The 16,532-nt window shown below is 34.6% G+C and overlaps 1 protein-coding gene across 1 annotated transcript; it reads left to right on the top strand.

Moving 5' to 3' along the window:
* The first annotated feature begins 2,475 nt into the window (after positions 1 to 2,475).
* LOC132565640 (uncharacterized) lies at positions 2,476 to 16,260 on the top strand. Its single transcript, XM_060230334.1, has 11 exons — positions 2,476 to 2,552; positions 4,958 to 5,168; positions 5,625 to 6,961; positions 7,288 to 7,451; positions 7,723 to 7,915; positions 9,408 to 9,469; positions 9,701 to 9,776; positions 10,236 to 10,294; positions 11,869 to 11,970; positions 12,266 to 12,487; positions 13,001 to 16,260. Exons 2-11 carry the CDS (start codon positions 4,960 to 4,962, stop codon positions 13,046 to 13,048), a joined length of 2,472 nt encoding a protein of 823 aa, XP_060086317.1. The 5' UTR covers positions 2,476 to 2,552; positions 4,958 to 4,959; the 3' UTR covers positions 13,049 to 16,260.
* The last annotated feature ends 272 nt before the right edge of the window (positions 16,261 to 16,532 follow it).

The following is a 16,532-nucleotide window of genomic DNA, read 5'->3' on the forward strand; positions in this document are numbered from 1 at the left end:
CCAGTGACGGTCTGCCACAACAAAATTTACTGTTAGCCCTGAGAAGTCAACAGCTCAAATGATTATTGAGGGTGACAACTACAGTTATAACAAGTAACAGTTCCCATTTTGACAAAGGGTTAATTATTTAAATTCCAGTAACTAAATCAACAAACGTCAACTCTAGATTAGAGTTCAGTGTATAGAGAAACAAGAGAGATTTAATTTCGCTTAGAAAAGTATAATACACAATGCAGTTCCCTGTTTTTTTTCAAACATGTAAAAGTATCTGGCAACCAATAAATATGTATGTAATGCCTGCTGCATTTATACAAGGAATGTACAGAACTTAATGCAATCTAATCAACAAATCTTGCTCCTGAAATTTAACAAAAACTTAAGTATACATTCAAGGATAAAGCAGACTGCTATCAATTGTGAAAATACTCTGCATGGTGTACACTGACGTTCAACATTGAGACAACAGCTAATGCTGATAGAAATTGAAGCATGGAGACGGAAAACCTGTAACCAACCAATCAACCAAGCAACCATATGTTTATGTATTGAGCCTTGCTTACAAATACCATTATATGAATTACTAGAAATCTGTCTTATGCACAAATTGAAAGTGAAAATAAACAACTACAGTAACCACCAGCTCCCAGGATCTGTAACATGAAAACTGTGTATCTGTTTATTGTTTATATCAAAACGTTTTCATTTATGATCAGTTTCTTTGTTAGATATTTTGATGCCTGGTATAACTAAGAAGAGGAACATTGGACTAAATGTTATACTTGATTCTGGTGGCAGATTTAAACATATAAAATGTACATCATGATGAGAATATACTGTCAGAAAAACCTAAACTGTCCCAATACATAGTAAAACATCAGTGAATAAAAAAAAACATTCTTAACATTTTCGGTGAAATATCTGTTTATGATCTGAATTTGTAAATACACGTAAATATAAAAGTACCCATATTTTCTTTTCTTTATTTTATTGCCATAAATAAATAAATAAATATCCCGCACAAGGACTGATTTTGGCCCCAATTTTTGTAAATAAGTAATAAATATTTAATAGGAAAATCCAATGAACGATTGATAACGTAAAATACTCATATATGCTATCAGGAAGAACAACTTGAATTGTCTTGTATAGATTATGAGTCTGTCAAAAGGTGGTCTATAAGCTTGCAAGTTTAAATGTGCACAATCTCCTCTATGGGAATCACAGAAATTTGGCAAGTAACAGAAATGTGTATGGTAATTACAGTATTATTTACATGTTCTCACTATAGTTCTCATGCAGCTTCTCTATATTAGCCATCAGACTACAAGTTTGATAAAAAAAGATATCTTGAATCATAATTAGCACTGCCTACCACAACAGCGTGTTGACTGGAGCCTACTTAACTATGTAACACCAATACAGACACAACAATGGACATCCCGTGTACATTAGAATCAGTGAACCGGTCCCTTCTTAATTGCTGAAATATGGTGCATGAGATATTCTTAGACACCAAATCAGTATTCTTACAGCAAATGAGCTGAAATTTAGCATTGTATACATGTATATATAACATATAAAATGTAAATATTATTCAGGAAGTGGCTAGCTGCCTATCCGATGACAAGGTGGTTCTAATCTCCCCAACGTGGTGACAAGCCAACAGTTATCACAAAGTCGACCATGAAATTCTATACACACAACCTTCATGAATGAAATGATACAATTCAATGCATTTAAATGTTTTAACAAAACTACATATTTATTTATTTTCTTCAGATCAAAGGGTACATATAGAAGATAATGTAAAAGATGAAAGTCAACACTTTACTTACCAGATGTCTAGTTCTGCCAGATGACAAGGACAGTTGACACACAGGAAGCGACACTAAAGTTGCTAAGTATGGTCCGTCACAGATCACCATAACACACCGCCCATCATTAGTACAGCGTGGCCAACGTTTGTTGCCTTGTTGCTATGTAGAACCAAGGGGTGTAACCAGTACATGATTGACAAGATGGCGGGAAGTTTAAAAACAGGAAGACCAAACAAGGGAAATAACAATAAACAACTGCTGCAATAGATGAAACAATTGAAAGTTTAAAGTTTGATTTATTTTATCATAAAATGTTTATAGAACATCGTAACATTGGATTTTTTCAACAAGTGGCTAAGCGTAATCTCAGGCCTACTGTAATTGTTACATGACCAAGAGCGCAGACAATAACTTGTTCACAACTTCCATAAATATTATCGGGTGAAACAGAACGAGTGAACTTAAGCTCTACAACTTACAACTGTTGTCAAATCAAAACAAATGTTACCTTTTTTATTCACCCATACGCTATTTATTGCTTTCGATTTCAAGCCATTTGTTTATCTACGTATCGGCGTCAAACGAACGCATTCCGAAATACACCATGGCAAGTATTCGTTCCAAACATCTTTCTGATCATGATCATTATTATGAAAGGTGAAAGGTCAAGTAGCAATGGCGGCAAGTGTTCGATCAAGAAGGATTGATGATTAATTTTTCCAGATTAGGGCCAAGGTAAGTACATACAAGAACTTTAATCGAATGCAGGAAATTATAGTATCATTATATATTCATCACCTTCTTCATCTATGCTCAATATAACACGGAGAGCATCAGAAACACAAGACATTGTTGTAACACCCCTGTCTGGGGTTACTGGGTCATGATCACAAAAGTCACAGAGTATGAAGTTAGAATCTCTTGAAGAATAAATAAATATTTATAAAATTATAATTGAAGTGGTATATTAATTAAAATAGAAGCACGCAAAGCATATAGATATAGCATGGGAGTATACCCGGAATGTTTATACAAGGTGATCGATCAGAATTTAAGGGACTGTATAGCAGGTATGGCACTCCTGTACAACATGCAGTGTAATCAGAACCGTTGTAAACAAGTGCGTATACACTGTCTTATTCATACTGATGACATGGACACATGGCAGTAAGAATACACACAAAATATGTCTTATCCTTTTATCATATTATATAAATGCACCAACACAATTTATACATTACATAGATGTATCCTTTTTGTGTTTCAAGCGACAAGATATAATATGATAAAATGAATTAACACCATAAGAGACACAAGGTTATACAGTACAGTCAGTAATTTCTTCTCATAACCCCCACTCCCCAACAACAACCCCGATTATTTGAATTTTGTATGTGGTAAGTGATCTGATTCAGCTGGTTCTTTATTTCATGATGTTTGATTTTCACAGGGAGAAATGGATTTTTCTCCAGCACCCAGTACTTTTGTACCTCAGACTAAGTTTGATATTCAAGCATTCAAGCTAAAGGGAAGTTATTTCTAGCCAAGCGGTATATTGAATCTAGAACTTATCAGCCTCAAATACATAATGAAATCATATATTATTGAGATTTGTCACTGACTATCAGTTTGACAAAAGAATAGACATTGCATTTGAAGCAAGAAAATACAAACTGCACCAAAGACATTATACTAAAGTAATCTTGTGTTTTTAGGGCATCTGCCATCTTTTACTATATATTGGAACTATTCATGAATGACTGGGCAGATTTTTATCAAATTTAGTCTGAAGCATTCTTGGGGAAAGAGGAATTTAATGTAATTGGTGGGTCTGGCCCTCGCCAGGGCCTGAGAGGTGGGGCTAAATAGGGAAAATCTAAAAAATGCTTTAAAATCTATCTTGTTCTATAGGAATCACAGAATATTATCCAGATTTTGTATGAAGCATGCTTTGTTGAAGGCAAAGCAGTTTTATATAAATGATTGGTCTTGGGGCCCCCTGGGACCAGAGGGATGGGGCCCAAAAGGGAAAATCTGTTATAGAATAATTCTTTAGAGTCTATCTTGTTCTTAAAGGAATCATAGGATATTGTCCAAATTTGGTTTGAAGCATGGTTGGGTGAAGGAAAATCAGTTTTTTTGAAGCAATGTATCTCGGCCACCTGGTGCCAGATGGGCAGGGCCCAATAGGGAAAACTAGAAATTTCTTTAAATTCTATCATGTTCTTATATAGGAATGCCTGGATTCTGTCCCAATTTAGTGTGAGATATGCCAGTGTTGTATGAACAGTGGAAAAACAGATCAATAGTGATATGTATGAATCAGTGGATTTAGTCAAACATCTAACCCCATTGTAGAGGAGTGTCAAATCTACTACAGGGAAATAAAATGTTTTTTTATGTTGGGAAAATATAGTACAAACATCTAACCCCATTGTAGAGGAGTGTCAAATCTACTACAGGGAAATAAAATGTTTTTTTATGTTGGAACTGAAAACTTAGTTATGTACAAACATCTAACCCCATTGTAGAGGAGTGTCAAATCTACTACAGTAAAATAAAATGTTTTACATACTTTTCCCTTATTTAAGATAGACCAATTTCAGGTAAATCAGGTAAGCAATACAGGCCCTGTGGGTCTCTTGTTATTGTTTGTTTCCTGCTTTATAGGGCACAACAACTAGTTTTCCTGCAGGTAGCATAGCCCTTTGTCCTTATTTGTGGAGTCCATTTGAGAGAGTATCACACAAGATTATCATTGCAGATGTTTCTTATTTTTCCAAGACTAAATGGGGGTTGGGGGGGATTAGAATTGTTTTGTTATTGTAAGAAAACATTATTTACTGAGACTGTGTATTAATATCAGTTAAGTTACAACCAGTTAACATAGAATTTGTTACCTGACATGAGGAAACCATACAATTATCCAAATCTGTTTATGTTTTTAAAAGTTTCATCACACTCATGCTTAGCTATTGCAGTAAGCTTGCACTTTACAGTTGTTTCTCATTTTTCCAAGGCTGAAAGATTTTAAATGATCAAGGTAAGGTTTTTACAACTGAGACATCTAGATGTAGAATATTTAATATACGCCTATCATAACCTTTTATTTCCTTAAGTTTTTTATCTTGGAATTTCAGACATGGATCCAAATGGCAACCTTTTTCAGAGGATCCAACAAAAAATCAAAGATGGAAAAAAGGGGGAAGATTATGATGGAGCAAAGAGATTAACATCCTCTGGTCTCTGTCAGAAATCAAGTGAGGCAACTCATACATCGAAGTCTGCAGAGGAGATGCAAGGAACATCAAATGGAAATGATAGTGTAATAATTATACCAGATACTCCAAGGTAAACATTTTATTTAAAGAAATTGTTTGACTGTTCTATAGTTGATATGAAATAACTAATGGCTGATGGGAGTCCAGCTAGATCAGGTGCATACCTATAAGAATTATATGTTACATACATTTGTGAATTTGTGAACACAATAATTTGAGTAAACAGTCTCATATTTTGATAAGACTTGGTATACAGCCTTCTATTAATATAATCTCAGAGAGTTCAACAATGGAAGTGATTTGGTGAGTCTTATAGAGTTCAGCTCTTTGCAGTTGATGTCACGTGACAGCTTTGGCCCATAGACTTCTTTTTCTCTATAATAGCACATGTTAAGAATTTCTTACAGATTTTCTGAAAAACAAAAATGGTAAAAATTCCTTAATCTTGCCCCAGAGTGTTCCCTGCTCCTACATATATACTGAACACACTACCAAAAGGTACACAAATATCATTATCATTTTTCAGCCCAGTATTTTCAAGGTTTGTTGGGAAAAGAGGAAAACCAACGCAAGGGAAACAATTCACCACTGATGGACATAAAGAGACCAGTGATGACAGACAGGAGCCTACTAACTCAAAATTTAAATGGTCAACCAAATGTCAAAGGGCAGAGAGCAACTTACCTAGCAAGTCAAGACTGCCTAGGGCACCAGTGTTAACACCAGAGAAACATTCATCACCATGGAAACAAAATCAATTTGAAGAGAACAGTAACAATGCAAGTTCAGAATCTACTAAAATTGTGCCTAGTATGCGAAGCAAATTTTTGGATGCTAAAACGAAGGTTGCATTAAGTCCAGGAAAGGTAAAAATCAGCCCATATGTTCCGTCCCATGGCATCCATTTTAAAACAGCTTTACAAGAAATGATGGAAAAAAAACAAGATAAATTTAGAAATGAATCAAAACACCCTAATCAGACTACAGAACAGAGTGCTAGAAAACCATCCCATACCTCAAGCTCTTCAGGACTTCATAAGAATCACCATGACCTGTCCTCTCATACTGAGTCATGCCACCATGTAGATAGAAATTGTGCAAGAGTAAATCATCGTCACTATGTTAAACCCAGTCTCAAACTATCTATAGATCAAAAGAAGGACCCAGAAACACACCATAACAGAGAGGCTGCCTCTAATGCTGGAAGAAGAAAGTGTGAGGCCTCGTCATCCCCGGCCAGAAGTAAACGTGCTCGACTAGATAGCAGAGTTCATTCCAAATCATTGTACCCAGTGTATGACACATGGCCTTCAGATTCCTCAGACAGTGAGGATAGTGAATTTGATCCCATTAGTTCACAGACACTGAAAGAAATGATTGATTGTAGTTGTGAACCACAGACTGACGACACATTGTCTGCAGTCCCACATGTCTCGCCTACCAAAGGTCAGGGTCACTTTCACAGACACAGAGACGAGGCAAAGAGATGTGCTAATCACACATTTACAACGCACACAAAACCTCACTTAACACACGTATCATCTTTACATGACATTACTTCTTCAAGGTCAAGCAATCATAATCCTCAAGGTCATCAAGTTGAAAGCCAAAGTTTGGGAGCACATAGAAAACAGGAAAAATTGGATGGAAATAAAACAAAACATTTAAATACAAAATCAGTGAAAAGTGATCAAAGTGAAAAAATGTCGGACTGGTTTGATGATGGCTTTTCTAGAATGGCAGAATCAGATTGGTCTCCAACTGTGAGAGAGGAGTCAAGGTCACATTCAAGAAAAATGGCCACAGAAAGGTCCAGATCAATTCAACATACAACAGAGGGGAGGTCACATAAAAACAAAAGAAGTAAGAAATTTCATTTCGTGTTTATGTATCCAGAGATTTCACACTGTGAACTGATGTTTTCAGATTTGGTCTTAAATGTTATTAGCTTAATGTACTTGGCCAATTTAGGGCTAGATGAGCTGATGTCATGGTTTTGCAATTGCTATCCATTTTGTTTCTCAGTTTTAAAAGGATCTTTGGTTCATAACAGCAACAGTCTTGTTATTAGCTGCTTATAATTACTTGTATACTGAACACTAACAATTACAATTATGCTATCAAACATGTAGGAACTGTATTCACCTCAGCCTTAATGTGATTTTAATCTGTGGGTCATGACTTTCTAGCTAATCCAAGTCCAAGAAAGGACCAGGGATGTACACCTGTCTTAAGGCAGCAGGATGGATGTCCTGGACAACCAATTATATGTGATAATGTGGAAGAGAGTACACCTTGTCAAAGTCAAATTGATCAGGTAGAAGGCGATGAAGAGTTAGCCAAAAAATTACAGGTATGCAGTTGACAGGTCAACCAGATTAAATCATTGGCATATTAGCTTCATAAGAGTTGAGGTTCGTAAAAGGTTTTTATATATATGTTTATATATATATATATATATTGTATTAGAGTAAGAGAGAATGGATGTCTTAGATAAAGTCATCCAAGTTCAAAGTAAGGGTATAAAGAATGGTGATATTTCTATACTGATTACCAGACCATACTGTTGTAGACCCTCTGATAGGTGACATATTCCCTAATCACATATTTAATGTTTTCTACAGGAGCAGATGGACATGGAGTTTGCCCTGTCTCTTCAGAATCTTGAGAACCAGCCCCCAGTGTTTGGAGCAGGGGTTTTCCCTCACCATGACATGGCATCGCCAACCCCAGTTGCCTACAACAGGGGTCCTATGGCTGTAGGGCAGGGACGTTGGGCCACTGCACAGAGGGGACGGGCCACATCTCGTTATCCTGGTAGGTATTTTCTTTAGTGGAACATTGTCGCATTTAAATGATAAAAATATGTGTGAATGTGTAAGTACTTGGTAAAAGCTATCAGATCATAACTTGAAATATTAAATATAACTGTGTTAGATTCTTGATAAAAGCAGTATGTCTTTGTTATTTATTTGATACAAGTTGTCAAATGTCAAGGTGTAGTTATAAAGAATATGTCAAGTTATGTGCAGAATAAAATAAAATGAAGGTTGGTGTTAAGGTGTAGCTAATGGTTTAGTTCTTAAACTAGAACATATACTAAAAGCAAGGTCAGGGGTTAATATATTCATTAAACTTCAAATTATGAAGTATAAAGCTCAGATTACTAGAACATGTACTAAAAGCATGGTCAGGGGTTAATTTATTCATTAAACTTCAAATTAGGAAGTTTGAAGGTCAAATTATTTTGGCTTGATCATATCTCGAGTACATAGTATCAAAACTTAAGTTGAAGGTGAAGTACAGAATCAATATAGGAATTGGTGACTTCACACATTCAGTGACTTCACACACTAGATGACATCACACATTCAGTGACATCACACACTATGTGACTTCACACACTCAATGACATCACACACTAGATGACTTAACACACTCAGTTACATCATACACTATGTGAATTCACACACTCAATGACATCACACACTAGATGACTTAACACACTCAGTTACATCATACACTATGTGACTTCACATACTCAATGACATCACACACTCCATGACATCAAATACTGGATGACTTAACACACTAGGTGACATCACACACTACGTGACTTCACAGACTCAATGACATCACACACTCCATGACATCAAATACTGGATGACTTAACACACTAGGTGACATCACACACTACGTGACTTCACAGACTCAATGACATCACACACTAGGTGACTTCACACACTCCATGACATCAAACTCTGGATGACTTAACACACTAGGTGACATCACACACTACGTGACTTCACAGACTCAATGACATCACACACTCCATGACATCAAATACTGGATGACTTAACAAACTAGGTGACATCACACACTACGTGACTTCACAGACTCAATGACATCACACACTCCATGACATCAAATACTGGATGACTTAACACACTAGGTGACATCACACACTACATGACTTCACAGACTCAATGACATCACACACTAGGTGACTTCACACACTCCATGACATCAAACTCTGGATGACTTAACACACTAGGTGACATCACACACTACGTGACTTCACAGACTCAATGACGTCACACACTCAGTGACATCACACACTAGATGACATCATGCACTTGATGACATCACACACAAGATAACTTCACACACTTGGTAATATGACACTAGGTGATAGCACAAATTGGGTGACATCTTATGGTAGATGACATCACACACTAGGTAGCAACACACTCTGGATGACTATGAACACCTTTTGAGAGTGAATTATATGTAAGTCTATTTGTTACAGATCTAGATGAGGTGGAGGCACTACTTCATGACCTTGATGAACCTGAGGAGCATTTACTTCAGGTTTGTATGCTATATATCCTACAATGTATGTTATTAAAACATGAATATTTTAGGTCACTGTAAGTCTCCCTGTAGGAGATATTAGTATATCATTGTAACAAAGTATGTGATTGTTATTTCAATTTTACCTTTGAGTTGATTGTTGGCATCACACCATTCCTTTTAGAGTCTCAGTTTCATAGGTTAATGAATAAATAACATCAGCTCTCTAATGTGTCTATTTTATTTCAGCATTCCCCGCAAGGTCGACCAATGACACGTAACGGTGTCCGAACACAAACAGGCCAGCATTTTCTGGATGACATTGGTGATTTTTATTTTTACTTTATAGACTTGATATCAAACATTAGAGAATGATAGTATTGCTTGGCTGTTGATATTTTAAAACTTGGAATTGAAGCTTAGATGTACACTAGTAATGATAATAGTTCAACATTAACCTTTAACCTTCCTCATATATGGAGAACCCTTTAACCTTACAATTAACTTTTCTCATATGCATGTATATGTATAGATGGTTAGAGTACTTTTAACCTTACAGTTAACCCTTTTGTTATAAAGTTTGGAACACAGAGCTACTTAGTACTTATATCAATCATTTAGAGTACAGCATGTTCTTTGTTGTCTTGAAAGACCTTTCTGTGTTCATAACCTGATAAAACCATAAGTCCATACTGTCTGATGATAAAGTTTTTATTGTGATTCTATGCAGCTATGTGAGTTTTTCTAGCTATGTTTCTTAATATGAATTGGTTTGGTGTTACAGCTCATCTCAACCACAGCCTGTTGTCTATGTTAGAGGGAGGTAACTCTGTAATGAGTCCTGTAAGTACTTTGTCATGTGTGTGATTATATCCATGTTGTATTGACTTCCTGTATGATAAGTAAAAAAAATTGTGTAATAACTATACATATATATATTATTGGTGTCAGCAAGGAATTCTTCATATTCATTGGTTATGCAATAATCTGTCACTAGGTTGGTGGTTTTTTATATCTCTTTCTGTTTTAAAGTCATATGACCCAAAGAGAAAAACAGTGAAAAAATAATACTTCTGCAGACTTACACCAGTAAAAGGAGAATACATATTTCCTCTAATAAAATTGACAAATCTTAAAACCCAATACAAAAAATTAACAACACAAAACAAGAAACACAGAGGGGTTGTTTACTAGTAACATGACCTTCAATTCCATGAGAAACCATGAGCAAGCAATGCAACGCAAGTTACCTTATCAGAGATAAAACCCAATTAATTCATAACTGAACATCTTGAAAGCGGAGCTACTGCCATATCATCAGCCACATGCTAACTTGTCACAAGTTAAACTCTCTTTGAACACTGTTAGAAACATGAATAAATAACATTTTTTATGTGAATATGAAAATGAATGAAAATTGCAATCTGTTTTTTGTTTACATATTTTTATGGCTACATTTTGTCATATACTGCAAAGTTATGAGTGAGTAGTGGTCACAAATATCCTAGTCAGCTTGGTCTTTTTTATCTAAATGTGTCAGTAATTTGGCTATATTGTTTGTGAAAATGTTATGGATAGAGGGTATTTAAAAGTGTCTCCAGTAATAACAAATATTTCACTTGTTTGTCTATTTTTTTGGTATTTTTCACTTGCTGCACGCTGGTGAAAGATACTTACCTGGTAGATATTAGGCACTCTTGTGAAATATATTTGTTATTACTGAAGAAACTATTAAATATTCTCTATTTGTCTGTCATTGTATGCCAGGTATTCAGCCACCGAATGTAAAACACACTTTAAAATTCTTCTTAAGTTTCATTAGAGTTATTCAGCTCTAACTTGCCTGACATGGTCCTGACACTGCTGGTCCAAAATCCAATATGACTGCCATGGCAGCCATCTTGAAAAACTTGTTTTAAACTTGTTCTCAAGTTCTATTGGTGCCATTGAGCTAAAAATTGGTGGGGAAGATGAAGAAAATAAGGTGACAAAGTGTTGTTCTTAATTCAATTCAGTTCAACTCATTCAATATGGCATCTGTTTTGGCCATTTATTCACATAATTGTACAATCAGGCTTTCCTCATGTTTCAAATTTCTTAGTTCCACTTGTGGAATTTGGCTGTAACCTGCTTAACATGATCCGGAGATGGGTCTGACCATTTGTTGTTATTTTTCAGGTCTTTCCTAAATCCAATATGGCTGCCATGACCACCATTTTGAAAAGCAAATTTTAAACTTCTTATCAAGTTAGATTAAAATGAAATTTTATGAGAAACTAGATTGTAGAGTGTTATTTTTGTTGCCTTCACTGCTAAAGTTTACAAATTTGTCTATAGTTTGATGTTCATTAAGACCCATTGGCCTCTTTGTGTTGTTAGGTGTATTTATGTTAAACAATCAAATGTTTACATTGTAGCCTGTGGCACGACATTCACGGTCTAGACGGAGAGGACAGAGGCGGAATGCTGCCCCACGTGGATTTGATGTAGGCAGTTCAGTAGATGGAAATGATTATGAGGTGAGATATCATATATTCTGTACATGCCCTCTGATCGAAGTTTGGTAGCTGCATTAATTTGGATAAAGTTCATAAACCTGGTATTTCATCTCATCATAAGCGGATGCAGTTTTCACAAATACAGTGTATCTCCAAATACAAGTTTTATTCTCTGGTCTATTACCTAAACATGTATATCCAGCTGAGATTGCAAGATAAAGAAGAGATTTACAATCCAAGTCTTCATTTGTAATTACAACAATATTTCAACTTATTGGTTCAGTTTTCTTCAAGAAACTATACTGTTTTTGTACAGGATCTATTAAGTCTGGCTGAGATGTTGGGTGATGTAAAGAACAAAGGTTTGACTGAAGCACAGAGCTCCAGGCTTCCAATACGTACATATCAGGCAAACAGTGAAAAGCAGGAGTCAGAAGACTGCCTCATTTGTATGTGCGAGTATGACCAGAACGACCGACTTAAAATGCTTCCATGCTTCCACGAGTTTCATGCTCAGTGCATTGACAAGTGGATCAAAGTAAGTAATATAATTTGATATTCTGTTGATATGTTTAGACCTCAGATTAAAATAGATATTTAATTTTCAACATTTTGTATGTTGAAAGTGTACAATCATACTCAATTTTTATATTTTTTGTAGTTTTTTTCTCTAATTTAAAAATGATTCATATCTGTTCAATATTATGATGGATTTCTCTTCCCTGTGAACTTGTTATAATATCTCTTTTGTGAGATAAGTGTCAATCACTCATATATATGGATGGGCATATGTTGTTTCCTATTGAAATGAGACTGAAGGTGACAAAATAAAAGAGAGAATTATAAACATCAACAGTGCTGGTAACCCACGCGTCCAAATATTGAATGTGTATAGATATAATGTAACTAACTTTTAGAATTTAAGAATTGGAATACTTTTTAAACATTAGATTTAGTATATTTGTAGTCATTGCCTTATGTAACATTTATGAAATATTTTTTAACTGCTGTTGTAATTATCATTAAATGTTACTTATCTTTTTTTTGACAGGGAAATGCAAGCTGTCCAGTGTGTCGTGTAGAGGTCAAATTAACATGAAACATGTCATTATCAGTATTACGCAAATCTTGGATGATCTGTGTTAACATACGAGGAAGAATTTGAAAAAATTGAAAGATGGTGATAAAGTGCTACCTGAAGAATCTCTGTGCTTGATTAATTTGTTGCTGGATGGACTATGCCCCACACTAATATACTGTCCACTGTCACTTCCTGGAATATAACAAACATAGTTCATACCATTGGTGATTTGTTTGTAATAAAGTACAATGGACATTTATATAGGGATTAAATATAGCATGAGATAAAAAGTCATTGTTGCTATGAAATCCTCCAGTAATCTAGTTTAAACTTAATTGAGATATATTTCAATCATAATGACAAAAAATGTACTGTAAAATAATCCGTGTTTGTGAGGTATTTATTTTCAATGACTTTGTGTATACTCTCAGTCCTTGAACATTAATATAAATATCTTCATACATCTATGTTTATCCATGAACTCGAGTGTCAACAATTAAGGTGGGTTTTTTTTAACCATGAAATTAACCTCATAAGAATATATGATTCTACATTTCATATTAAAATTATTGTACTTAGTTTTTATGTACAGTATTTTCTTACATCACAACCAGTTCGCTAAATCAACATTCAATGGAAAGTACTTTGTTACAACCAGATGTATGTCTGGAAGATAACTAATTTGATGTGTTTTTACATTTTGTTACATGAATTTCCAGCTTAGTGTACATAGGGTTATAATAACATAGAGAATCCTGTTCATTACCGACTTGTATACTGCATACCTCTGTGTAAATACACACCACATTGGTCATTCGTCTGATGAAGGTTGCAGTGTAATCATCAAAATGAATGAAATTTGTAATTATCATGATATGTGATCATCTTTTCAGTTGTTAAAATATTGGCAATTTCTTCTTGTAATATTTGGTACTAAACTATATGTAGATTAAATGATAGAAGAACCATCAACTCCCAAACATTATCACCTGCAGTATAGCTAGAAATAGATCTAAGTCAAAGTTCAAATAAAATGGCAGTACTTTGTATTATTATGTAACTATTTTTTCATTCCGTCTCTGAGGTTAAGACAAACTAAATTGCCTTTATGCAATATCATGATTTGTATGAGATATGAAATCCTAATGGAGGTTTATTTATAATAAGTTTTTCTTCTCGAGTGGTATTTTCATACACAAATCATGCCTATTTTCATCACCATGTTTAGTACAGTACTTCTGTTGAATGATGTAAATTCTTCTAATTATGTATGTATATGTTTGGCACTCATTGTGTGAAGCAAATTCGTACTGATTTCAAAAGTGTATTTCATTGGATGAAAAGTGACAGATCATCAATTGATAATGTATACACCTTGATATGAATAATAATTTTATTTTGATCAGCACCACTGCAAATTTACATGTGGGTGAGGTGAAGAGGTTTGGTTAGTATAACTATGTCCATCTGTCTTTTGACCGAAGTTTGTCAGGTGTTTTGATGTGACATAGTTCTTTGTGGTTTGTCCTGTACTTTCCATATTACTTCTAGACGTAGCTTGAGAGGGGGAACTAGGAGGATACGATATGGTATTGATAGACAATAAACACAGTAATCACCTGTAGAACTGATGTGACATTATTGTACAGCTGCTATCAGCTGGTGTTATGATAGGCCATAGGAGTTTTATTCTTACATGCGAGGTATGTGGTCTGTGGATAAAGTTTATTCAAATGATCATACTTATAGTCTAAATATAGTCTCCAGTTTCTGTTTAACTTCATTTTCTTCAAAGGGAGATTATTTGTTATTAAATTTTACAAAACCTGTCTAGTTTTTCAATTACTGACCGTGTTAGTCCTATGAAAGTATTTCCTGTAGTTCGCATGTGTTTATACTATTCTAGTTTTATACTCAACCATTTAAATTATCCTCTAAACTGGTCCCTATCTTATAAAATCATTTGATTAACCCTAATCTCCTACCCCTCTATCCCAGTCCTCCTCCTTCTCCTCAACCACAACCGAACCCCCCATCTTGATCTCTAATTTAGATTCTAGATGCATGTCTAATTCTACTTGTATGTGATGTATTTGGCTGGTTTTATGTTGTAACCTAAGGGAGATAATTCTTAAAAGAAACTGTAGGACTGCGATAGTGATTTATTATGGTAGTACTGCATGTAGTTAGATATATAGTTCTAGTTTTAATTTTATTCTTGAATAGACAACCATTTTGATAGTATTACATAGGTAGTGTGCTGTATAATTGATAGTATTGGAAGGGGGAGTCAATTTCGCTGTATTTTTTGGTTATTGTAATTGACACAAAATTAGAGACCCAGCAAAATGTTAATGGAAATAGAGATCTCAGGCAATGTATGTCATATGGGTACATACATGGATACCAATGTTTAAATGTGCAAAATTTAGTGCCTGTGATTTGTTATAGAACTATACAGTATACTGACATATTTTAAAATTCGAAAGTATTCTGACCACCAAACAACAAATATTTCAAAATCTATTATTGTGAAAAACTGTAAACAGATGTCAATAACTAGTGTGTGTGGGTTTTGATAAACATCAAACTTTATTTTTAATATCAGGTTTGATAAGAACAATACACTGTTGGTTTAGGATGTAGATTGTCAAGCATGATTTTACAGCTAGAAGAATGAAATATGTAAATGTTGAAATTAATTTACACTGAAAATTTAATATAGTATACATAAAGTTTCAACTTCTGATTTAAATGTCAGGCCCCAGTTCCTGAAAACTTTATGAGGTATTATTTTCAAACCCATCTGTTAACTCTAACCAGGTTTTAACCACTGGGGCCAGACATTTATCTATGTTTTTGTTGGAGTGTTAATTGGATAAAGCGCACAAGTTTGTTGCTATTTTATTCTGTTACATGATGCATAGCAGGAAACCTGAAAAAATTATACTCTAAAATGTTTCAATGTTAAGATGTGCAGTAGTATGATAAAACTGTAAAGTTTTGTATTTTGGTATACCAAGATAAACGTTTTGTGGCATGTATTTATTTCGATACGGAATTAGTCATACAACTCATATGTGCATGTAGATTGATTGATAGTAAAACCAACATTTGTCCAGATGTGTATGTAGTGTGTTGTTTTACCATGTACCTAATTGTTGACTGACTGGTGAAAATCCTGTTTTTATATCATTTGTATAATATAATAAAAATTACACCTTGTCATATCAAGTCTTACTGTGTTTTATATATGGGTCAAAAGAATACTTGTACCTACAACTGTTCTATAAAAACGTTCCAACAGGTGTTTTACCTAACCTTCCTGTATCTGTTCTATAAAACGTTCCTACAGGTGTTTTACCTAACCTTCCTGTATCTGTTCTATAAAACATTCCTACAGGTGTTTTATCTAACCTTCCTGTATCATTTCTATAAAACGTTCCTACAGGTGTTTTATCTAACCTTCCTGTATCTGTTCTATAAAACATTCCTACAGGTG

This window comes from Ylistrum balloti, unplaced genomic scaffold, assembly GCF_031769215.1.
Source record: "Ylistrum balloti isolate Yb309-2 unplaced genomic scaffold, AGI_CSIRO_Ybal_v1 Utg369730, whole genome shotgun sequence".
Taxonomy (NCBI): domain Eukaryota; kingdom Metazoa; phylum Mollusca; class Bivalvia; order Pectinida; family Pectinidae; genus Ylistrum; species Ylistrum balloti.